The 24,496-nt window shown below is 43.3% G+C and overlaps 1 protein-coding gene across 5 annotated transcripts in view; it reads left to right on the forward strand.

The window, feature by feature from the left end:
* RCBTB1 (RCC1 and BTB domain containing protein 1) overlaps positions 1 to 24,496 on the forward strand; it is a 51,819-nt gene that overhangs the window by 7,045 nt on the left and 20,278 nt on the right. The window contains exons 2-6 of one of the 5 annotated variants that reach the window (XM_082859613.1): positions 8,577 to 8,652; positions 8,771 to 8,937; positions 9,886 to 10,036; positions 18,987 to 19,153; positions 21,812 to 21,970. In XM_082859613.1, the coding sequence (XP_082715739.1) occupies positions 8,812 to 8,937; positions 9,886 to 10,036; positions 18,987 to 19,153; positions 21,812 to 21,970 (603 nt within the window). In that variant the 5' untranslated portion in view covers positions 8,577 to 8,652; positions 8,771 to 8,811. Of the gene's footprint in view, positions 1 to 8,514; positions 8,938 to 9,885; positions 10,037 to 18,986; positions 19,154 to 21,811; positions 21,971 to 24,496 lie in introns of those variants that run through there. The other 4 variants (XM_082859612.1, XM_082859611.1, XM_082859614.1 and 1 more) reach the window with 4 other exon arrangements.

Consider the following 24,496-nt stretch of genomic DNA (forward strand, 5'->3'; position numbering starts at 1 on the left):
CCATTGTTGCAAATTGTGCTTCGAGTTAAGTAACCTGTTGGTGGTTGGGAGGTGACAGTAGTCTTCTTAAATGAGTGATGAATTTGAAGGAAACTGATGAGGCAAAGGGGAATCACAGTGAGTGTTAGGAAATTCTAAGACAGCAGCATGTGGTCTTTATTTTATTTTATTTTATTTTCCGGTACGCGGGCCTCTCACTGTTGTGGCCTCTCCCGTTGCGGAGCACAGGCTCTGGACGCGCAGGCTCAGCGGCCATGGCTCGCGGGCCCAGCCGCTCCACAGCATGTGGGATCTTCCCAGACCAGGGCACGAACCCGTGTCCCCTGCATTGGCAGGTGGACTCTCAACCACTGTGCCACCAGGGAAGCCCAGCATGTGGTCTTTAAATGAAGCTAGGAGGGTTACCTTGTCACCTGTATAGCTGCATCTTTATGAAGGACGGCAGAAACTCCTCTGGAGAATGCTACATTCTTAGAGTCCCTTAGTCTTTGTGGAATATGTCAAGTATTCAGGACATTCTTTCGTTTTCATTCTTGCAGTACAGTAATATTGCAGAAAAGAGAAGTGGATGACAGCTCTTCTACCTGTAACAGCATCAGTGTCTCAGCAAATCTCTGAAACTTTGCTCCTTTGATGTAGTTATACCAGAGAATAGGTGAAATAGTTTTAAAGTGTATTTTTATTTAAAAGGCTTTTAGGCCGATTCTTTCAGAGGCTTGTCTGGACCTGGGAAATACATTTGGTGTCCAAATCAGAATTGTAGCATCTGCTCAGTCTCAAAAAGCTCATCAGAATAAGTATGGAAGAAAATGCGATGAGTAACATGTGGCTCTTCTGTAACTTGAGAGGTTTTTTGAATTGCTTTTGCTGTAGCGTGGATATATGACATAATGAGTTGTAAAGTTGTGCCCCAGAAGTTTACCCCAAACCCTATTCCTGTTTCCTCTGTTTGAAAGTTTTCTTAGAATTGAAATATAATGTACTCAAAAATAGGGAAAGATGGCCACACCCTTAAATCTTTTGTCTTCAAATGGGAACTTCTGTTGGTGAAAAAGGAAGAAGGCTATGAAAAAGCACTTGTTCCTGCAGGAAACCCGGATGATCTTCACTGAGGAAATGCTTACATTTTGTCATATGCTTACAATACTGAGAATTTGAGTTCTGGGATTTCATGTAACAGTTTTCTGGGAGACATAATTTTTATATAGTAATTGTTGTGCACATATTTTTTTTCCATTTGCATGTATCACGTGGGCTATATGTTTGCATGTTGCATCTCATTGCTTGCTTAGTTGTTTCACTTGCATTTGCATTCTAGGTTTCCACTTACTAGGATTGACTTTCTGTTAGTCCTGAAGTTCCTCAGAGGCAGGGGCCATGATTGTATTGCTTTATGATTTCCCCCAGCATTATTGTATATGGGGTCATTGTCAGAAGAATTAACATATACTATCATTTTGTTCACATTATCATAACGGCAGAGGTTTTTTTTGGCAAGGCATCTTAGACTTTATCAGTAGCTCATTAACTATAAATTCCTGTTGTAAGGCGGGTTAGCAACTAAACTGATAAGTAAAATCATCACCCATCCAGTTTATGGAAATAGAGAAACCTCTATTAGGAATCTTCAGTTTATGTGTAAGTGCTTTAATTAAAGTTTTTTTGCAATTAAAAAATCATTTTTCATATTTGACATTGCTGTTTCAAATAGTCTAAACCTGGCTATGGCTTGTATGCTGAGGAACGTACAGGCCATTTTCAATGGATTGTCCCAACATTCAGAGTCCTTCCTGTTTCCTGTGAGGATATCAGCTTCCAAGATTAAGAATGATACAAGTTCACTTCATGCCCGAAGGATGACACCAGAAAAGCAGTCAGAATCTCGGGGCTAACCAGTTCTGGGTTGCTCACTCTGTTTTGACCTCTTTTCCTTAGCAGGCTCTTAGGTCAGCAAAACATGGGTTGGGAGGTGTAAAGTCTCATCAGTAACATCAATCTCCTTTGCGCCAAATACATCTGGTTAGAATTTGGGGGTCGAGGTCTCTGTGGAAGCCACGTGCTGGCTTACGAGGCAACCCTAAATTTCTGGTATTGTTTAGTATTGAGACCATTATTTCATCAAAAACAAAGTTTTCCTATATTATTTTCTTTATTTCATGTTGTTTTTTAAACTCTCTAGACATATTCAAATATATTTTTGCTGGATCAGTAAAACAAAGCCTTCGCCTCACCCTCTCTTAACACTTGGTTCTTAGGGGAAGGGAAAACAAATGTGCTCTTAGAGGGTTCAAAAGATTGGCTGCTACATTACTCCTTCAGTCTTCCAGTTCTAGATGTAGATTTCTAAAGTTGGAAGGTCTGTGTTTGTCCTCTTGATTGAATTTGCTTTCAGAGTGTAAAATGAAATAACCTTTTCTTCCCCATGCCACCAGCTCTCTGAGGGACAGTGCCAGTCGCTAGGAAAAGCCATCCCAGGGAATGGGATATAGATCTGTAGTACTAATGGACACAGAGTCAGTCTGTGGGAACACAGGATGTATTTTCAAGTGCCAAAGAAAATATGGAGATCCAAGTGGGTTGGCATATTATCCTTTGAGAGCATTAAACTCTTTTCCAATCTCTGCTTCCATTTCTCTTTTCTGTTCTGTCCTTGCTTTATCTCCATAGAGCAAAAAAATCATTGATTCACCTGTTAATGCATGAGTGATAATTCAGTCTGAACATGTCAGTGCTATTTATGAGAAAGTATTTCCTAAATAAAATAATGAATAAAAATAATGCAAAAAAGTCACTGTCTCATTGAACTTCACAAGTTAACTACTTAACATAACTGACATGCTAATTACAACTCATTTTTATGATTATCAATCAAGACCTGGAAGGAAGGACCTGTTCATCGAGGCAATTAGTTTGGTCTAGTTTGAATTGCTGTAAGTTCTGGAAAGTTCTAAGAAGGTGATATTTCTTTTAGAAATGTTCCATTCAGAATTTCCCTAATCTGAGCTTGCCTTCCCAAGACAGAATTATGATTATACTTTCCCAGAATTATTTTTTAGGCCTGAAACTTCTACATTTAATTTTTAAAAATGCATCTTTGAGTTTATTAATACAGGCTTGATAAAAGCCCATGGGATCATTATTTGATTTTTAAAAGTTGTGGTAAAATATACATAACATTAAATTTATCATTTTAACCGTTTCTGAGTATACGGTTTAATGACATTCTCAGTCTCCAGAACTTTCTCATCATCCTGACTGAAATTCTGTATCTATTAAATAATAACTCCCCAAACCCATACCACCTAGGCCCTGGCAACCTCATTCTACTCTGTCTCCATGAATTTAACTACTCTAGGTACCTTGTGTAAGTGGACTCATACAGTATTTATTCTTTTGTGTCTGGCGTATTTCACTTAGCATAGTGTCTTGAAGGTTCATTCCTATTGTACTGTGTGTCAGTATTTCATTTCAAGGCTGAATAACATTCCGTTGTAGGTAGATACCACATTTTGTTTATCCATTTATCTGTTGATAGATATTTGGGTTTTCCATCTTCTGGCTGTTGTGAATAACGTTGCTTTGAACATTGGTGTACAACTATCTGGAGTCCCTGCTTTAAAATCTTTACACTAGGAGTGGAGTTGCTAGATCAAATGGTAATTTTATGTTTAATTTTTTGAGGAGCTTCCATAATGTTTTCCATGTTGGCTGTACCCTTTTACATTCACACCTTCTACATTTAAGTTTATATTAAAAACTCATTTTACAGATTTGCCTGAAACATTCTGCCACCCTAGGTTGTGAATTGAAAGCAAGAATACCTCTTAAAACTTTTAACAGCTTAGGGGGTAAGCATAATTAAAATAACTAAGCTTTAGTTTCATTTAAAATACTTAGGACAGGAATAAAGATGCAGACGTAGAGAATGGACTTGAGGACACGGGGAGGGGGAAGGGTAAGCTGGGACGAAGTGAGAGTGGCATGGACGTATATACACTACCAAACGTAAAATAGGTAGCTAGTGGGAAGCAGCCGCATAGCACAGGGAGATCAGCTTGGTGCTTTGTGACCACCTAGAGGGGTGGGATAGGGAGGGTGGGAGACGCAAGAGGGAGGAGATATGGGGATATATGTATAGGTATAGCTGATTCACTCTGTTATGCAGCAGAAACTAACACACCATTGTAAAGCAATTATACTCCAATAAAGACATTAAATAAAATAAAATATTTTTGATCACAAAGTGTATGTTACAGAAATTTGGAATATATTTAAACAGAAGAAAATATCACCTCTAATCTCTCCAGTGAAGTACATTTTGGTGTGTGTATATCCTTTTTCTTTATACGTTATACTTAAAAAAATTGTATTCACGTAGTACACATTGTTTTTTTATATAAATTTATTTTATTTTATGTTTGGCTGCGTTGGGTCTTCGTTGCTGCACGCAGGCTTTCTCTAGTTGCGGCAAACGGGGGCTACTCTTAATTGTGGTGCGCGGGCTTCTCATTGCTGTGGCTTCTCTTGTTGCGGAGCACTGGCTCTAGGCGCACGGGCTTCAGAAGTTGTGGCACGCGGGCTCTAGAGCACAGGCTCAGTAGTTCTGGCGCAAGGGCTTAGTTGCTCCACCGGCATGTGGGATCTTCCCGGACCAGGGCTTGAACCTGTGTCCCCTGCATTGACAGGCGGATTCTTAACACTGTGCCACCCAGGAAGTCCCAGTACATATTGTTTTATAACATACTTCAGTCTTACAGAGTACTTTTGGTTTTTTTGGGGTTTTTGGTTTGTTTTTGTTTTTTACTTGAGAATAAGCACATAGTTTAGCTTTTTGTTAGCATCTTCCCTTTTGATGCACAGTAACATGGGAAGGGAAAACATTGGATTATCTTTCTTTAGGCACTTGGTTAATTACTGCTGAATCCTACTAACTTCTTGAGTTGCTAGCAGTAAATTTGTTGCTTGGCCAGTGTTACTGCCTTTGTTGTTCTCATGCATTCATAAATCCACATAACTTCTTCCTTACATGTTTAACATAAAATTGTAGATTTTTATAGAACAGCTTTTTGGGAAACTCAGGCTCAGGAAGGTTATCATGGTTACTTTTGATTAAAAGTAAACCTGGGGGGCTCCCCTGGTGGTGCAGTGGTTGAGAGTCCACCTGCCGATGCAGGGGACGCGGGTTCGTGCCCCGGTCCGGGAGGATCCCACATGCCGCGGAGCGGCTGGGCCCGTGAGCCATGGCCGCTGAGCCTGCACGTCCGGAGCCTGTGCTCCGCAACGGGAGAGGCCACAACAGTGAGAGGCCCACGTACTGCAAAAAAGAAAAAAGTAAACCTGGGACTAAAACCCAGTCCTCAGCAATCTCTGTCCTTTCTACCAGGCCAGGGGTACTGGTGATGCTTTCTGATTTTATGAAGGGTGTGGACATGGAAGATATATGACTTGGCTTTTATATTGACTCTCAAGTTACAAGTGTTTGGAGAAATGTCTTGTTAAATAATGCTACAAGTAATTTAGCAACGGGTAAACTCAGTTTGTATAATAAGCCATCATTATGCAAGTTAGCTTGATTATTTTTCAGCAGATTACCAAACCCTTAGGGAAGAGTTGCCTGTAAAGTGATTAATGACTTCAGAATGATTATAGTGCTGTCAGGAAGTTGTATAACTTTGAATGGTAATATCCTTTTGTGTTGTAATGTTAAAGGTGGTGAATCATATTTTTGGCCAATGTAATTATTCCCCCCATCTAAAATGTAACTGTATATTACCATAAAATATTAAATTTTGATACACTTTGATACAGGCTTTGATACAGTTCATATTCTAGGAAAATAGGCATCTGGATTTTCTTGGAATTTATCTACCTGCTTATAGATATCCACATTGTTTCATTTCTTATGTTTTCCCCCTCTGTTGTTTTTTTTTGATAAATTTATTTTATTTATTTATTTTCGGCTGCATTGGGTCTTCATTGCTGCGCGCGGGCTTTCATTAGTTGCGGAGAGCGGGGGCTACTCTTTGTTGTGGTGTGTGGGCTTCTCATTGCAGTGGCTTCTCTTGTTGGGGAGCACGGGCTGTAGGCGCGCGGGCTTCAGTAGTTGTGGCTCGTGGGCTCTAGAGCGCAGGCTCAGTAGTTGTGGTGCACGGGCTTCGTTGCTCTGCAGCATGTGGGATCTTCTCAGACCAGGGCTTGAACCCATGTCCGCTGTATAGGCAGGCAGATTCTTAATCACTGTGCCACCAGGGAAGCCCTGGGGGGCATCTTTTCTATTACTTCTAAAAGCATTTAAGACAATCTTCTTACCATACAAAGAACATTTATAAATCAAGAACAAAGAAAAGAATGGCAGTCCAGTAGGAAAAATAGGGACTTCATGTAAAAGAACGGCACCTGGACTCTTAATCACATGAGACCGAGAGGTGAAGGGTACACACGCTGGCTCCGGGTGGCGTGGCTTCAGGTTCCGAATCTGCCACTTACTAGTTTGAGCAAACTCTTAAAGTCTCTTTACCTCCATTTCCTTGTCTATAAAGTGAGGATTAAATGAATTAATAAATGTAAAGTACTTGGAACGGTACTTGGCACATAATACTCAAGAAGTGTTAGTTGTTATTGTTGCTATGACTGTGATTATTTAAAAAAAATTATCCCAACCTCACTCATCATAAGAGAAATTAAAGTTTAAACAAAACTGAGACACCGTGATAATACACTGTGAGCAAGGATGCAGGTGAAAGGGGCTGCCAGCATGGATGGTTCTTTTACGTATTGGTACTACTTTAGTAGAGGACAATTTGAGATAGCTATTAAAGGTAAAACAGCTATTAGACTTGGACCCTGCACTTCCATTTTTAGGAATTTATGTTAGAAACATATATTAAAAAGACATGTATATAATGTATGCAAACAGTAGTTTCAGTATTGTTCATGTTAGCAACAGACTGGAAGCGACTTAAATGTCTCCCAGTAGAAACAGGTAAGCTGTTAAATCGATGTCATGGAATGCTCTGTAGAACCATTGAAAAGAAATGAAGCAATTCTTATATGTGCTAATAGGAATGATTTCAAAGATGTACTGTTAAGTGGCAGCAGGGGAAGCTTCCACACACTCACACATATAATGCTATGTAAGTCTACACTGTGGAAGGAATTAGAATCAGCTGTTTCAGTGGTTTCCTTTGAGGAGCGGGTTGGGGAGGGATGGTAGAGAGACTTACTTTCCTCTATCCTTTTGTACCATTTGAAACAAAAATTTTTTAACATGTTTATGTATTAGTTTTTACCCTCCCCGAAGTCCTTTATCTCTTCCCACCAACACACACACACACACACACGCACGCACATACATACACATTCATGCACACTTTTCAGAACATTCAAATGTTAGTCCAGGAGTCTGGCTATGCAGTGATAGGGACCAGCCTGTCCTGATGGTGTTTAATGCTTATTGAGTATGCGCTGTGATCCTTGGGGTATTGCAAGCATCTGGTCCTTGTCATCCAAGCTGGTGCTGATGGATAAAACCTCCCTCGGCGGTGGAAACTGAGGCCCTGGCTAAGTAAGCCCAAGCCCCAGGAATCTCTTCTATAGGTACTGTGTTGGAGGTTCTGAGGCCAGAAAGACCTTGGCTCGCTTGGCTAATTTTAGAGGTCTGAAAAGAGGGTGGGCGGGAAGGAACTTCCGGAGTTATCATGAGATATGTAGCTCATTAGGAAACCCTGGTTGTGTTTATCAACTGCTTGGTTCTGTTTCAGTTTCCAGAGGTGAGAGCCAGAATGGAAACTCACTTGGCATGATAGGTTTTGTGCTTTGTGCAGCCCCCTGGACTTTCTAGAAATACTTTTTAACTCTCGAAGAATTGGAACTATGACCAGGATTCTTTGTGTAAAACTTCTTAAACAGTTCAAATTTAGAGTTTTGTGGAAATTTATACATATCTCTACATTTTATAGGGTGCTCTTTAAGCTAATTGCTACTTGCATGAAATCTGTAGTCATCAGCTCTGACACCAAGATGAGGGTGAATTCTCTTACCCTTGTTCATGTAACTTTTCTCCGTGTGAAATGAAATGTCCATGTATATATGTGGTCATATAAATTAGGAATAGAACATAATACTTTCTTTTATGTTTTCATCCAGTAAATCTTAGGCTACTTCTTCTTAATGTTTTTGCCGCTCCGGGCTATCTGAGGGATGTCCCATTTCTATCATTAAACAGTGGCTCAGTGTGGCAGTGATTTTCTACAAGGGATGAGGGTCTTTCAGGGCATCCTGTGGGTGGTAGTGGGAGAGTCGGGAGGTAGAAATAACGATTCTGATTTTTATAACACACACACACTCCTAGTTGAGAATTAACTACCTTAGACAAATGAGTATTGTAACCTTTAACTTTATCTCAGTACCCTGGAGGGGAAAATACCTGACAAGACCTTGGTTTCATCTAGTTGGCATGTCTTCTCTCCATTGTCTGCTGTCGGGTTGCACATAAACATGTATGTGACAGATGAGCACTGACTTGTAAGTGGGCAAGACAGACAGTTGGTTCCAGCACGTTGTTCCTCCCGTTACAGGAAAAGGCACAGGTTTGAAGGTAGAGGAAGGATTGGACACGTTGCTGGGGCAAGTGAGCGATCCATTTAACCAAAAGTAGGTGGTTTATTCTGAAATTAGCTTTTGTTTCCTTGTATTAACATTGTCTTTTTTTGTTCTAGTTTAGTGGTTATTTAATTTTTTATTTTGGAATTTTGTTTGTTTGTTACAGCAGAGATGTCAGCTTATTTTTAGGAATTACTTGAAACCAGAGTCATGGTGGATGTAGGAAAGTGGCCAATCTTCACTCTGCTCTCACCTCAAGAAATTGCATCTATTCGGAAAGCTTGTGTCTTCGGCACCTCAGCCAACGAAGCACTGTATGTTACTGACAATGACGAGGTAAGCATCTCTCAAAACCCAGGGCTTAATTTTAGGGCTTATTTGGGGTTGAGCTTTAAAGTGTGCAGTGTGAAGACTGAGAAAAAGTGGGGCATAAAGAGAGCCTAAAATCCAAAAAGATGGTTGTCTTTGATAGAATTTGTCTTTTCTTTCAGTTTCTTGATTTAATACCCCTCATCCCTACTACTCTTTGAGTTTCATAGTATAGCCAAATATTCTAAAACTTTAGTCAGCAGAGGTTGAATGTTTCTTTTTTCTTTTAATAGATTTTACTGATTGATTGATTGATTGATTGGCTGCATTGAGTCTTCCGTGGCTGTGCGTGGGCTTTGTCTACTTGCTGCGAGCGGGGGCTACTCTTTGTTGCGGTGCGAGGGCTTCTCATCGTGGTGGCTTCTCTTGTTGCCGAGCACGGGCTCTAGGCCTGCAGGCTTCAGTAGTTGTGGCACATGGGCTTCAAGTTGTGGCTCGTGGGCTCTAGAGCGCAGGTTCAGTAGTTGTGGCGCACAGGCTTAGTTGCTCCGTAGCATGTGGGATCTTCCCGAACCAGAGATCGAACCCGTGTCCCCTGCATTGGCAGGCGGATTCTTTTTTTTTTTTTTTTTTTTTTGTGGTACACGGGCCTCTCACTGCCGCGGCCTCTTCCGTCAAGGAGCACAGGCTCCGGACGCTCAGGCCCAGCGGGCATGGCTCACGGGCCCAGCTGCTCCGCGGCACGTGGGATCCTCCTGGTCCAGGGCACGAACCCGTGTCCCGTGAATCGGCAGGCGGATTCTCAACCACTGCGCCACCAGGGAAGCCCTGAATGTTTCTTAACAACCATGTCAGTCTCTTCCTAGCTACTGAGCTGTCAAACTGAGTTTTAGTGTGTCTTATATTCAGAGTGGAGAAGGGACCTTTTGTGTAAATGTAGGCCAAGTGACTCAGACAGAACTATTTGTTTCCCAGGTCTTTGTATTTGGACTGAACTACAGTAACTGTCTAGGAACTGGAGATAACCAGAGTACACTTGTACCCAAAAAGCTGGAAGCCTTATGTGGAAAGAAGATTAAGAGCCTTAGTTATGGGAGTGGACCACATGTTCTTCTCAGCACCGAAGGTAAAGTGGGAATAAGTCCAGCTTCTGTTTGTGGGAAATCGAGCAGTTAATTCTAAGCTAAGGGGTGGTGGGTTTGTATCAGATATTGGATTTTGAATGATTTGTGTGTTAATTTCTGAGCGGAAGTACACAAAACAGGTAAAAGTTAAACACTTCAGGCTCCCTCTGGAACAGCCATAGGATGACTTGCAATTTAAGCAAACTTTTGAGGCTTTCGACAACTTATGTAAAGTTGTGGAAGATGAACTATAGCAGATGAAGTGGTCCTTCAGCCTAATTTTTCAGTGAATTGTTGTAGCAAGGCAACGTCCAGGTTTTACTCGGTACTTTTTTTTTTTTTTTTTTGGCTGCGTTGGATCTTTGTTGCTGTGCGTGGGCTTTCTCTAGTTGCGGCGAGAGGGGTCTACTCTTTGTTGCGGTGCATGGGCTTGTCATTGCAGTGGCTTCTCTTGTTGGGGAGCACGGGCCCTAGGCACGCGTGCGGGCTTTAGTAGTTGTGGCTCACAGGCTCTAGAGCGCAGGCTTAGTAGTTGCGGCGCACGAGGTTAGTTGCTCCGCAGCATGTGGGATCCTCCCGGACCAGGGCTCAAACCCGTGTCCCATGCATGGGCAGGCGGATTCTTAACCACTGTGCCACTAGGGAAGCCCACTTGGTACATTTTTAAAAACACAGTTAGTACTGGTTTTCCTTGTGTGAATCTTGAATTCAAGAAATCTCAGTTCTTTCCTTGGCATTCGTGTGGGTGCCATATGGAAAGAATGTGGGGTAGATTCTTCTTTTCCTCTCTGCCTCCCCAAGATCACCAGAGGGGCCTCTGCATTCTTCCTTGGTGATTTATCTGTACTGTGGGCACCCAGAGCGCTCTGAAAATCTGTCGTATATAACCCAGCTTCTTCCCTTTATGTTTTAGGCACATTAGTTCTTGCTCTCTAGCCTTTTCTTGGGTAAACTGTAGGGCACACGTGGGAGCGTTTGCTTCTCCGCCTTTCTGTCTCTAGCCTGGGGAATCACAGCTTCCTTGGATGTTACCGTGGGTCTTGGTATTGAGCTTTTTAACAGCCTTTAACTTACATCTGAATCCACTCCCAAGTTCTCCACATCTTTCTCAGGCTGTGAGATCCAGATGTGAGCATGATTGTCTGGTAAGAGTGGAACTGGTGTGGAGTATAATGAGGGGATTATCTTGCCTCTGCATTGTGTCATCATGCCTTCCGGCATCACACGGGGTCTTTCAAGCAGTTGCTTCTTTGCAGACTGGTTCAGCTTGTCATCCATTGTGACCTGATGATTTAATGTTTTCCTAACACATGTTAATTTTAATGAGGCATTGATTTCTGACCATAAAATACTGAAGCAGTTTTTTCTGGAGCAAACATACAGAAACATATGCATTCGGATTCTTGGTTTTCTTCAAAGTAGTGACCTTGGGCAACTGTAACTTTTCTTCTGGAATTATTTTCAGAGTCCAGATCCTACAGTTTTAACTATCTTGAATGTTACAATTAAGATATAAATAAACATAAAACACAAATATAAATAACTGGTTTTCTTTTTTTTTTTTTTTTTTTTTTTTTTTTTTTTGCTGTACGCGGGCCTCTCACTGCTGTGGCCTCTCCCGTTTTGGAGCACAGGCTCCGGACACGCAGGCCCAGCGGCCATGGCTCAAGGACCCAGCCGCTCTGCGGCATGTGGGATCTTCCCGGACCGGGGCACGAACCCGCGTCCCCTGCATCAGCAGGTGGACTCTCAGCCACTGCGTCACCAGGGAAGCCCAAATAACTGGTTTTCTTGTGGGAATAGTCTTCTTTTTGTTTTTAATTCAGTTTTGATTGTTATAATACATTTAATACAACATACATATGATACATGATGTATAGGATGTTTAATGTATGTATGGTACATATATTTGTGTGTATTTTATAAGTATTACAAATAGTCACATAGTTTAAAAACAGTTTAACACTTTAAACCATCAAATAATATATGGGTTTTAGTAGAAAACAGGACTCTGTCTCACTCCTCCTTACTCTTAGAAACTGCTATTCAGGTGGAATTACTTTTTAACTCCTTCAGGTGTTTTTTTCTGGTATTTACTCTCATATTTTTAAATTAACATGCTTATACTGCTATTTCTGAATTTTTTTACTTTAGATATTATCCTTTGACTTTTTGTAATAGCAGATAGAATTTAGCTCTCTTTCTCCTACCTTCCCTCACCTTATTGCGTCACTATAGGGATATCACCACTTTGGTTAAATCAGTATTCAGTGTTCACATTACTAGGAGTCGATAAGTATTATTTATAGCTGAGCCATCTCCTTTCTTATACAACTGTTTGTTTTCCTGGGCTTACTTGTTTTTCATAAATGTATGCTGGAACTGTTCTATAGCGCAGTATTTTTTTTTTAGCATCTTTATTGGAGTATAATTGCTTCACAATGTGTGTTAGTTTCTGCTTTATAACAAAGTGAATCAGCTATACATATACATACATCCCCATATCTCCTCCGTCTTGTGTCTCCCTCCCACCCTCCCTATCCCACCCCTCTAGGTGGTCGCAGAGCACCGGGCTGATCTCCCTTTGCTCTGCGGCTGCTTCCCACTAGCTATCTATTTTACATTTGGTAGTGTATGTATGTTCATGCCACTCTCTCACTTTGTCCCGGCTTACCCTTTCCCCTCCCCGTGTCCTCGAGTCCATTCTCTAGTAGGTCTGCATCTTTATTCCCGTCCTGCCCCTAGGTTCTTCGTAACATTTTTTTTTTTAATTCCACGTATATGTGTTAGCATACGGTATTTGTTTTTCTCTTCTGACTTACTTCACTCTGTATGATAGACTCTAGGTCCATCCACCTCACTACAAAAATATGGAACGCTTCACAAATTTGCGTGTCATCCTTGCGCAGGGCACATACTAATCTTCTCTGTATCGTTCCAATTTTAGTATATGTGCTGCCGAAGCGAGCACCAGTATTTTTTTTTTAATTTTTAATTTTATTTTATTTTTGGCTGTGTTGAGTCTTCATTGCTGTGTGCGGGGTTTCTCTAGTTGCAGCAAGTGGGGGCTACTCTTCGTTGCAGTGCCTGGGCTTCTCATCGTGGTGGCTTCTCTTGTTGCAGAACATAGGCTCTAGGCGCGCAGGCTTCAGTAGTTGTGACGTGCGGGCTCTAGAGCGCAGGCTCGGTAGTTGTGGTGCAAGGGCTTAGTTGCTCCACGGCATGTGGAATCTTCCCAGACCAGGACTCGAACCCGTGTCCCCTGGGTTAGCAGGCAGATTCTTAACCACTGCGCCACCAGGGAAGTCCCTATAGCACAGTGTTGCTTCTGGGCGCCTCTGAGCATATCAGTACATCTCCGGAGTGTTCTGTCCCCCTACTCTAGCCTGGACTGGTCACTCTAGGCTGTTGCACAGCCGTCGGCCTAAAACTTCATTTCACCGTCATCCTCGGATGTCCCTTCTTTGTTCTTTCTGGATCCTTTGTCCTTTCTGGATCCTTTGTCCTTTCTGGATTCCCTATTTTTTGTGTCCTGTGTCTTCCTCCTTGGATTATACCCTCATTTGGGTGAAACACATCCCTAGTAGCTTCTCAAGGAAGCAGGTGTGAGAGAAATCTTTGAGATACTGTTTTAAAATGGCTTTATTTTACCCATGCCATTGATCAGTGATTTGTCTGAGCAAAAAGAAAAAAAAGGTACAGTATTTTCTGTTCCAGTCCTTTAATACTATTTTGAGTATTTGCTTCTACTACCTGGTATGCAAGGCTCAGTCCAGAGTAAAGGATCTCTTCCTGTTAGGATCCCATTTATAGCCCCTGAGGCTACTGGCATTGCTCCAGTGTAATCCCCTTGCTAGCTCTGTGGGGGGGGGGGGGGGCCTTCCCCCCGGAGAGTTTTCCCCATAGCCATCTGCAGTCCCTGGCTCTCTTGTTGACAGAATGGTTCTTGTTGGCATTTTGTGCCTCTCAAAGTGCAAGAGAAATATGTCTAGATTCAACCCACCTCTGCATTGCTGCAGCCCCACCGTGCCCATTCATTCCATGGACCCAGGTGGCCGCGTCAAGGGAGTGCACCAAATGGTCCACTTGGTGGTTCCAGTCAGCTTCTTGTGATGGGCATCAACATGTCCTACTTTAATGTGCCTCTTATATTCCCAGAGTGATTCCATAGGGCCATGCCCCATGTGGGCATCCCTTTAACAGTCTAGTTTCCATTGCTCATCTACCTGACCATACAGCCAGGCTATTGGCTATAGCCCATGAGTTGGTAAAGACCCAAACATACGGGTTTTTACCATTGCTTAATTCTTCCATCACTGCTCAGAAAACAGCCTGCAGTTCAGCCCACTGCACTGATTTATTCTTGACTCCTTCAGTCAGTCTTGCCATCCACTGGTCTTAATGTGGGCGCTCTCCAAATGGGATATTGTCCATTCACCTTGGAACTGTGTCTATAAAGCAAGCGGCTCTTTGGTGTTCAGTTAGAGCTTCACAGGGCGTGTCCACAAGGCAGTGGGTTCCAGCAGCTCCTCAGGCAGCTCCAAAGTCGGTCCTAGATGAAAAGAGGCTCCCTGCTCACGCCTGTCTGCGTCCCCCCAGCAGCACGCTCCCCTGTAAACCATTTCTGTTTTATTACGGAACTCTTCGGGGCACCGCCTTTCTTATTAGAGGGCTTCTCCAACACCACCCAGGATGTTATGGGCATCTGAGGTCTCATGATTATTTTATGTCCTTCAATCATTGAGGCAGTCTCAATTAATGCCCAGGCTACTAATTTTCTCTCAAATGGTGTGTACCAGAGAGCGGCATCTGGGAATTTTCTGGTCTAAAATCCCAGTGGTCACTGCTGGGAGGTGCTCCCGGGTTTGCCATAAGCTCCTCTTGCGGAGTGCAGGTGGCAGATACCCTCAGAATCATATCTGATGGGGCCGTAAAGCCCCATAAGCCCTGGGAGAGCTGCCACCCTCTGCTAACTCAGACACGGGCTGCTCTTGCGCAGGTCCCCACTCAGATACAGCTGTCTTTCGGGTAATCTTATAGATGGGAGCTAGCGTGGTTTCCAGATGTGGAAGATGTATTCTCCAAATGCCAGGTAAGCCACCCAAATGCTGGACTGCTGCTGCTGCTTTGGTCCTAGGGGTGGGTGGCGACGGCAGTTTAGTTTAGCCTCTGGTGGGATGTTCTTCGTGGCTTCGGCAGGTTATTCCGAAGAATTTTACTGTTGGGGAGGCCCAGGGACCTCTGCGGGATTTATTAACCAGCCCCAGTGGGTCATGTGTGTCACCATGGCATTCACATCACTCCTTGCCTGCTCTTCAGTTTCCAACATGGTCATAATGTCATCAGTATAGTGTATGATTGCACTTGAGACCTGTGTCAAGTCCAGATCCCTTCTGACCAAATTGTGACAGTAAGCTTGTGAGTTCAGATAAACCTGTGATGACACAGTAAAAGGAAACTGGGATCCTCCCCACATGAAGGCAAACTGCTGCTGGCTTTTTTCTGAGATTGAGAAGGAAGCATGTGCAAGGTCAGCCCCTGGGTTCCGGCTTCTGCTGGCCTGCTGCATCTTCTTTGAGGCTGAAGCCACGACCGGCACTGCTGAGGCTGTAGGCGGCACAACTTTATTTACGCCTCCATAGCCTACCGTTAGCCCCTAGGAGCCACCTGCCTTTTCCCCAGGCCTCACAGGGCTACCGTACGGTGAGTGCATTGGTACCAGTGTTCCAGCTTTAATTAAAATGGTGAGCTCTTTCTGTCCACAAGGTGTTCTATATTTAAGTTCAGCACCTGTGCGGGCTCAGGCAGTTCTAGTGGTTCCCATCTAGCGCCCAGTAAAACCGGCCTGAGGGCAGATTTACACACCTTCTGTTTTACAATGTTAGGTTGGGGAAGCAGTCCCCAGTCCGATGTAATATCCATCCCAAGACTCCGTTCAGGTAAGGGGGATGCGTCCACATCACACAGAATCTGTTCCAAAACCCCAGTTTTCATTCAGATTTTCACTTGAGTCCCATCAACTGTTACCCATCTGTATCCCCCATTCTAACCTTAACGGTTAAGACTTCACCAACAGGTTTTGGAATCACAGTGCATTGGGGTCCTGTATCAGAAAAGTTTCCTCTCCTCCCCATGGCCGTTTCACCCACACATGTGCTTATGCCCTTGGGTGCCTTGCTGGGGGTTGGGCCAGAAGATCCTGGCCTTTAGGTCAATCTTTATCTTGATTAATCTTCCTTACCATTGCCCCAGGGCATTCCTGGTCAATTTTCTTATCTTATAATCTTTACCTTCTGGCTTTTTAATGCCTTCCACGCTGGGATAAATAGAGCGGACTTGTTTGGGGCCCTTTAATTTTAGAGACCAACATGGGGTCCCATTGGTTCACCAGTCTCTGGTCGTGCTGCAGCCACACCTTGGTTTCAACTGCATCAGCATCCGATTTATTCATCCCACTTTGTAACAACCGTTTGAAGACTTTCGCTCTGCTGGGGTGAGTCCCTTGATTCTCCCCCCTTTGTCTTTCCCTATTTTCATAATTAATGTTCTTAGTAAGGCCCCTATGGGGAAGTTGAGATAGCAAATTAGATAAGGTGTCTCAAACTGTTTGATTTTGTAGCAGTAAAGTTACATGAGGTGCCCATGTAACAGGAACCCCCTTAATCACAGCATTTACCATAATCTGGGTAATGGGCGTATTCAGTGGGTGACTATCCCAGTCATCATAAAGCCAGTCCCACATGGCTTGCATACGAAGCATCTCAGCTGCTTCATCTGGGGTGTTCCATCTGGCATTAATAGGGGGAGGTGGGAAATCCCTCTCATCAGGATAAACAGACTTTACAGTGGCTTTCATCCAGTCCACCAGCCTGGCTGTGTGCTCGGGAATAACCTCCTGAGTGTCTGGATCATGTACAGCCACCTGTGATTGTTCAGTAGAGAGCAGTGGGTCCTGCATCAACGCAGACATGCTCTTCCACTCTGCAGCCTTCAACGTCAAAGACACAGCCTTTGAATGAGTTCCTCTCACAATCCGGTTCAGTAAAGGTTCCTCAGGAAGCTGATGATGCTGCTCCTCAAAGCAGGCCAGTTCCTTCACACTATATCCCTTGCTTTCAGTTGTTTCTTGTTTTTGCCCTTCTCCTATGGGAACTATTTTCTTGGCGACCCAGAGGTACTCGAGGTACTTTCTGTTGCATAACATTTCCCTTTCTAGGCAGCTTTGAGGCTATTGGCTGGAGCTCAGATTGACCCAGATCTGAGCTTGAATCTGCATCAAGGCCAAGCCCTTTGTTTTGTTTTGGCTCTTGCATATGAAATAAGCGGGGAATTGTTTATTTATTGATTTAAAAGTATTCATTTATTTATTTGGCTGTGCTGGGTCTTAGTTGTGGCACGCAGGAGCTCCGTTGCTGCATGTGGGATCTTTGTTGCAGCACATGGGATCTAGTTCCCTGACCAGGGATTCAACCCGGACCCCCTGCATTGGGAGCGTGGAGTCTTGGCTACTGGACCACCAGGGAAGTCCCAGGAATTGTTTATTTAGTGTGCTTCTTATTTTGCATTTCCTTATATATCCATTGAGCCAACTCCTTGGGAGTTGCTTCTGCTCCCATTTCTAAATGGCATTGGTAACTTTCACCTTTAGTAACTGATTGCACCACAGCTGCAGTTTCATACCATGGTGACTAGGTAGCCATCTGGGAATCAAAGTTTCCTCATTCCTTGCCCTTTTATCCTTTGTCTTCAAAAACCACGTGTCTGTGAGCCAGGGCTGTTCTTGCAAATCCTGTTTCTGACATCAACTGAATAGAGAGTTCCTGGACCCAGTTCTCGTGTGTGTGTGTGTGTGTGTGTGTGTGTGTGTGTGTGTGTGTGTGTGTGTGTGTGTGTGTGTGTGTGTGTGTGTGTGCGCGCGCGTGCGTGCATGCGCATGTGTGTGTGCGCGCGCGCACGCATCCCCCCAACAAGAAGTAATTCTCGGGTACCAGCACAGTGTCCAGGAATCCAACACAATTCTGATACCACCTATCCGGAGATAGAATCAGATTCCATTGGTAAAGGGCTCAGTCCCACAAGACCACCCTCCACTTCAGATGTTGGTCACAAGCCCAGGTTGTTACCTGTGCTTCTGATTAACCTGCTGCAAATCAGAGGTTCCCGCGACCCTCTCCTTGGGTTTTCCTTTGTTTTGGGCCCCGCCATGTGGCACGTGGGATCTTAGTTCCCCGACCAGGGATCGAACCCGGCCTCAGCAGTGGAAGCACAGAGTCCTAACCACTGGACCGACAGGGAGTTCCTTCCTTGGGCTTGATTAAGCTGCTAGAATGGCTCCCGGCACTCCAGAAAATCCATTTACTCACTAAATTACTGATTATTATAAAAGGATATTAAAGGATATGAGTTAACAGCCCGAAGAAAGGACCTTCTGTCCTCGTAGAGCCTGGTGCCTGGCACAGTGGCACATGTAAGTGTTCGGGTTCCCCGACATGGCAGCTCTCTGAACAGGGGCCAGAATTAGCTGTCCTCTTGGGTTTTTATGGAGGCTTCATTACATAGTCATGATTGTCTAAGTCATTGGCAGTCGCAGTTAATTCTGCCTCCAGCCCCTCTCCCCTCCAACCCTCTCATCTTGTGGTTGGCTCTTCTGGCAACAGACCCATTGTCCTTAGGTGCTTCCAAAAGTCACCTCAGTCACATAACAAAAGATACCCTTATCGTTCTCAACACTTAGGATATTCCACCGGTTTTGGGAGCTGTGAGACAGGAACTGTGGGTGAAGACTAAATATACAAGATAAGTGTATTTTTGTAATCTGGATGACCAGATACGTATTTCTTATAAATCACAATGTCACAAAAAGAAATTAAGCTTGGAAGATGAGTTGAGCAAATTACAGGGGTTACTGTTTCTTCTTTGAGCTGATTCTTTGTGTGCGGCCATCCTGTATAGATGGAGTTGTTTATGCCTGGGGCCACAATGGATATAGCCAGCTTGGGAATGGGACGACCAACCAAGGCATTGCTCCCATCCAAGTCTGCACCAACCTCTTGATCAAGCAAGTGGTTGAAGTAGCTTGTGGCTCACATCATTCAATGGCTCTGGCAGCTGATGGAGAGGTAAGTGCCCTGCCTTTATTCTTTATTTTTAAATTGTGGTAAAATACATGTAACATAAAATTTACCATCTTAACCATTTTTAAGTGTACAGTTTAGTGACAAGTATATTCACATTGTTATGCTACCCTCGCCACCATCCATCCACAGAACTCTTTTCGTCTTGCAAAACTGAAACTCTGTACCAGTTAAACATTAACTCTCTCTCCTTTCTCTTACTCCCAGCCCCTGGCAAGCACTATTCTACTATCTACTACTACTACTACTACTACCATTCTACTATTCTACTACTCTAGGTACCTCACACGAGTGGAATCATACAGTATTTGTCCACTGTGACCGCCTTTATTTCACTCAGCATAATATCCTCCAGGTTCATCCATGTGGCAGCCTGCAGCAGAATTTCATTCCTTTTTAAAGCTGAATAATGTTTCATTGTCTATTTCGTTTATCCATTTATCTGTCGATGAATATTTGGGTCATTTCTACCTTTGGCTATTGTGAAAGTGCCTTGCTTTTCAAAAAAAAATGACCATATTTGTACTTGGATATGGTGTGAACATAGCAGCCCCGTGTGCGTCGCTAAGAACAGTATGGGAATGAACCCTTTTCCTAATACAACTTATATTGTGTGATCAGGACCACTCTTTTGAAGACAGTAGAGTTAATTCTTAAGGCAGTTGAGTCTCCTGCTTTTTGCTAAGATTACAAATCAGATGTGTATGACAGTGTTCTATACTTTTGTTTTTTTAATGACCCCCATCCCCTAAGGTCTATTTTGTTTTTCAGTAAATGTAATGATGTCATGGAAAATAACTTTACCAACATTCCAGTAGGTTCTGAACAACCTGTTCACCCCCCAAGTTCCATGCTTATCTTAAATGTTACTCATCCTGTTGGTTCTACCTTCCAGTCTTTTGTATCGTCTTGTTCCTCTCCATCTCCATAACCTTAGGTCAGGCCTTGTCATCTCCTGGACTGTTGCCATGGTCTCTTTTATTCTATAGCTTTTTAGTTGGTCTGCCTGTGCAGTGTTACTTCTCTGCCCCCTGTGATTTATGAAATGCAGATCAGATCAGATCGTTCCCTGTTTAAAGTCCTTCAGTGCTGTTACCGTGATTTTACTAAGTAGGGTAGGTTATGGGTGAACAAACCACAGCACCTTAGGGAGATCAAGGTTTCATGGCTGGGATGTGCTGGAGCCAGGCCTAGCAGGCTTTATGTGCAGAATCTGCTGTTCCTAGTCTGTTTCTTGGTTAGTGGAACCCTCGTCTCCATTTTTAAAATAAAAGGCAACTGCATTGGAAGGGAACTTGGGATATTTGAAAAGAAGTGCAGAAGAATGATGGTTGAAATTAGAACTTGCTAATTTGTGCAGCCTGGATTCCTGGTTTATTTTAACCTGAAGCATATGCTACTTTGGATAAATATTTGCATTATTACACTGGCTAGTCCTGTGAATCCACTTTCAGGAAGTATGGCAGGTTATTTCTTTTGTGCCTGTGAAATGAACCTGTAGCACATATTCTTTTTAAGACATCAGCCGTGGGTTTTAAGACATCACGTGGGCAGCCTCAGACACGTGAACTTAGATAGAAAGTGCTGACAGAGGAAAAGAGAATTGTGGAAGCCGGAACTCAGGATGTGTGAGGACCACTTCCCACAGGCAAGTGAAGGGGGAGAGAGGGGTCCTTACAAATTCTCCTAGTGATGGAGGAAGTTATCTCCTCTGCTACCAGCATCCCCTGTCCTCTGTAATTCTTCTCTCTGGTCACACTCTTGTTTGATAGGCTCAGTTAATAATTAACTTAAAGTGATTTTTAGTTTTGTTTTTCTTCTTTAACTTTGCGTAGAGCTCTATTTGTGTCTCCCTCCCTTAGAAATCTGGTTTTCAGGTTACGGCCGATCACAGGCCAAAAGGAAGCAGGATGCAGTTGAGGAGGGGAGCTGCTTGGAGCTGACAGACAGCAAATGAGAACTCAGAAAATGTCATCAAGAATAGCCTAACAACCCCATGTCATTCCTGTAGGGACAGCATCTCCTTAGTACTTGTGAGCGTGACTGTGTTAGGACGTGGAACTATGATTGATAATTACAATGATGGTAGGCTTGTGTCATCAGGAAAATTTATATAATGTCTCCTTTTGGTGATTAGTGAGAGAGGGAAAAGCATAGTATGGTTTCAAAAGTTTCGATGAAAAAAATGACTATTTGTGCGCAGAGAGTTAGGCTGATTTTTTCATATCACTGTGGCATATACCTCATTTCCTATTGATGCCGGATTAAAAATCCTATATAGCTGCCATAATTATAGTGGCAGTATAACGTAGTGGTTAAGAGCGCTGCTAGACTGACTGGGTTCAGATTAGTAGTAAATTCTGCTTGCTAGCTGTGGAGTCTCAAGCAAGTCACTCAACCTCTCTGTGTTTCTATTTTACATGTATAAAATGGGGATGATACTAGTACCTATTCCAGGGTCATCTTACAGGATTACTATGAGGATTAGATGGGTTAATGCATGTAAAGCACTTAGGACCATTTAACACATTGTAAGTACTCATTAAGTGGGTTTATTTTTATTTTATGATTGTTATTGTGTATTAGAGGTAGAATTTTCACCCTTACTCTTCTTTCTTTTTCTTTTCCCCTTCCGTTGTGTAGGTGTTTGCTTGGGGCTATAACAACTGTGGCCAGGTGGGATCAGGATCTACAGCAAATCAACCAACTCCTCGCAAAGTTACAAACTGTTTACATATTAAGAGGGTGGTTGGCATTGCCTGTGGTCAGACCTCGTCCATGGCTGTTCTGGACAATGGTGAGGTGAGCGATGTCTGCATCCCCCTTTCTCCTCCTACCTCCTCCTTCAGTGAAATGTCCTTTTCTTTCCAGGTAGATTCTGGAAGGAAGAGCGCTTTGTTTTCATAGCTCCTTAGACAGTTAACTGATTGAGGTTGTAACCACAGGATGTTTGCTCCTCATCATGAATTTTTAAATTCCAAGATTTATCTGCAAGTAAAGGTTCTAATGTGTTTTTGCCAGATCCAGATAGCCCAATGCTTATAGGTATTTGTTTGTGGTTTAATGTAGTAGATAAAAGAATTTAATACTACCTCTTTCTTCCAATGAAAAAGTGAACTATGCACTCTTTTTTTTTTTTTTTTTAAGTGAAAGCAGGTTTATTTAGAGAGATACTCATTGCATAGAGAGAATGCGGTCCATCTCAGAAAGTGAGAGCGGCCCTGGGAGAAACACACTCCACTGACAGAGTGTGCGGGCCATCTCAGAAGGCAAGAGGCAATGTGCACTCTTTAAAGTTAGCTGGTGATGTTTATAAGCAGTAACTCTAATGGGTGTGAAGGCTCTGTACCTACCTGCGTCTGGAATGTTTGTCCACAGGAAGAAGCAACTTGCAAAAGGAGAATTTTTGGTCCTGATTGTTATTGGCTACTTTTAAAAACCCACCTTTCAGTGACCTTCTACCATAGTCACCTTTGAGCTGACCGTTATTTCTATAAAATAATTCTGGTTGAAGCTTCTATGTCAATGGACTTGTTACCATCTGTGCCTGTTTCAGTGCACAAAAATTATTCAAAGATGCTTCTTTGGACACAGACGTACGGCGTCCTGCATTGGGGTGCGAGGGTGTTTAGAGTTTCCTGAATGCTCGGCTTTGTTAGCTCACTTTTTTTTTTTTTTTTGCCATACGCGGGCCTCTCACTGCTGTGGCCTCTCCCGTTGCGGCGCACAGGCTCCGGACGCGCAGGCCCAGCGGCCATGGCTCACGGGCCCAGCCTCTCCGCGGCATGTGGGATCTTCCCGGACCGGGGCACGAACCCGTGTCCCCTGCATCGGCAGGCGGACTCCCAACCACTGCGCCACCAGGGAAGCCCTAGCTCACTTTTTGAATCAATCCTGATATCACGCCAGAGGGCTTCCGAATTCCTTGGGATAGTCATCTAGCATCCTCCATTCCAGTATTTTCCACTTCTTTATTTTAAAAAATAAACTTAATTTAAAAATTATTATGTGATTATTTCAACAAAGGAAAACAAATGAAAGATACAAAGTAAAAAGTGAATACCTTTCCTTCAGTTTTGTTAATAGTTTGATGTATATCCTTTTGGACTTTTCTGTATAGTTAGTTATGTATGGTTGAGTATAAGTACCTTCTTTAAACAATGGGATTGTTATACCTACTGCTTTTTTCGGCCAGTCTGCAGCTTTTCTGCTTAACAATGTATGTTTTACCTGAATCTATTATCAGACCATTGATAGTGGCTTCCATTATAATAGTTGCTTAGTTTTCTTTGTATGGGTGTTGGTTTTCCTTGTGCACATGACCCGCATCCAGAGCTCTCCTGATGGGCCTTTCAATTGTTTTTTATATTTGTTTATAAACATTGTTGCACTGCTTTTCTGTGTTACTGTTTGTGAGTGTGTATATCTTTGCACACTCATGCAAGTATGTCTATAGAATAATTTCCCAGAAATAGGATTTCTGGGTCAGGGAGTATGTCATTAGAATTTTTGATAGCTATTGCCAAATTTCTCCCCAGAAAGTTCAAACGTATTAGACTTCTGGCATTGAAAGTGCTTGTAACCATCTCTTGTTAGTACCCTAAACTCCACGTCCCCTTTTTCCCTCTGTCACCCTGACTGGAAAGGCCCTCGCTGATGCCCGTTTGCCCTGTGTTGCCATGGGGCTTGTTGCCACCCATATCTCGTGTTTCTGATTTGAGCCAGGCCTCTTGTCTGTTCCTGACCAGTACTTTACCCATGTCCCATGCTGGTCATTCTAAACCTTTAACACTCGCTGTCAAACCTATGCCCAGCTCTGCTGCTTTCAGCTGATGACCCCGTCTTGCTTAGGGCGTCTAAGGGATCGCCACATTCCCTTATGTCTCCTTCTTTAACCTCTTTCCTGGTCCCTCTTGTGGTGCCGCTGTCACCGCCTTCATTGGACCCTCATCAGAGCTCACCTGTTTGCTGATGGGAGATGAGGTTATATGTTGAGGTCTCCGTGCCTCTGGTCTTACACGCCGCAGTCACCCTTCATGTTGCCGCCAGCGTGATCTTTCCAGAATACAAATGTAGTCATATTGATCTCAGTTTTGGAATATTTCAGTGGGAGATGCACAGATGCATTGCACTTTCCTCGGTTTGTGTTTTGGCCCTTTGGGCCCTTACCTTTCCTCCTGTTCTCTCCCCAGCCGCCACCCCAGCTGTCTCTAGCACATTCTGTGCCCTCCCCCTGAAGTGCCTTCAGCCCTGCTCAGACCTCTGCTTTCTGAAAAGTCTTGCCTAAACTTTCTTTTGTGGCTAAATCCTTTCTCCTCTCTACCTGTA

The sequence above is a fragment of the Leucopleurus acutus genome, assembly GCF_964270905.1.
Source record: "Leucopleurus acutus genome assembly, chromosome: 18".
Taxonomy (NCBI): Eukaryota; Metazoa; Chordata; class Mammalia; order Artiodactyla; family Delphinidae; genus Leucopleurus; species Leucopleurus acutus.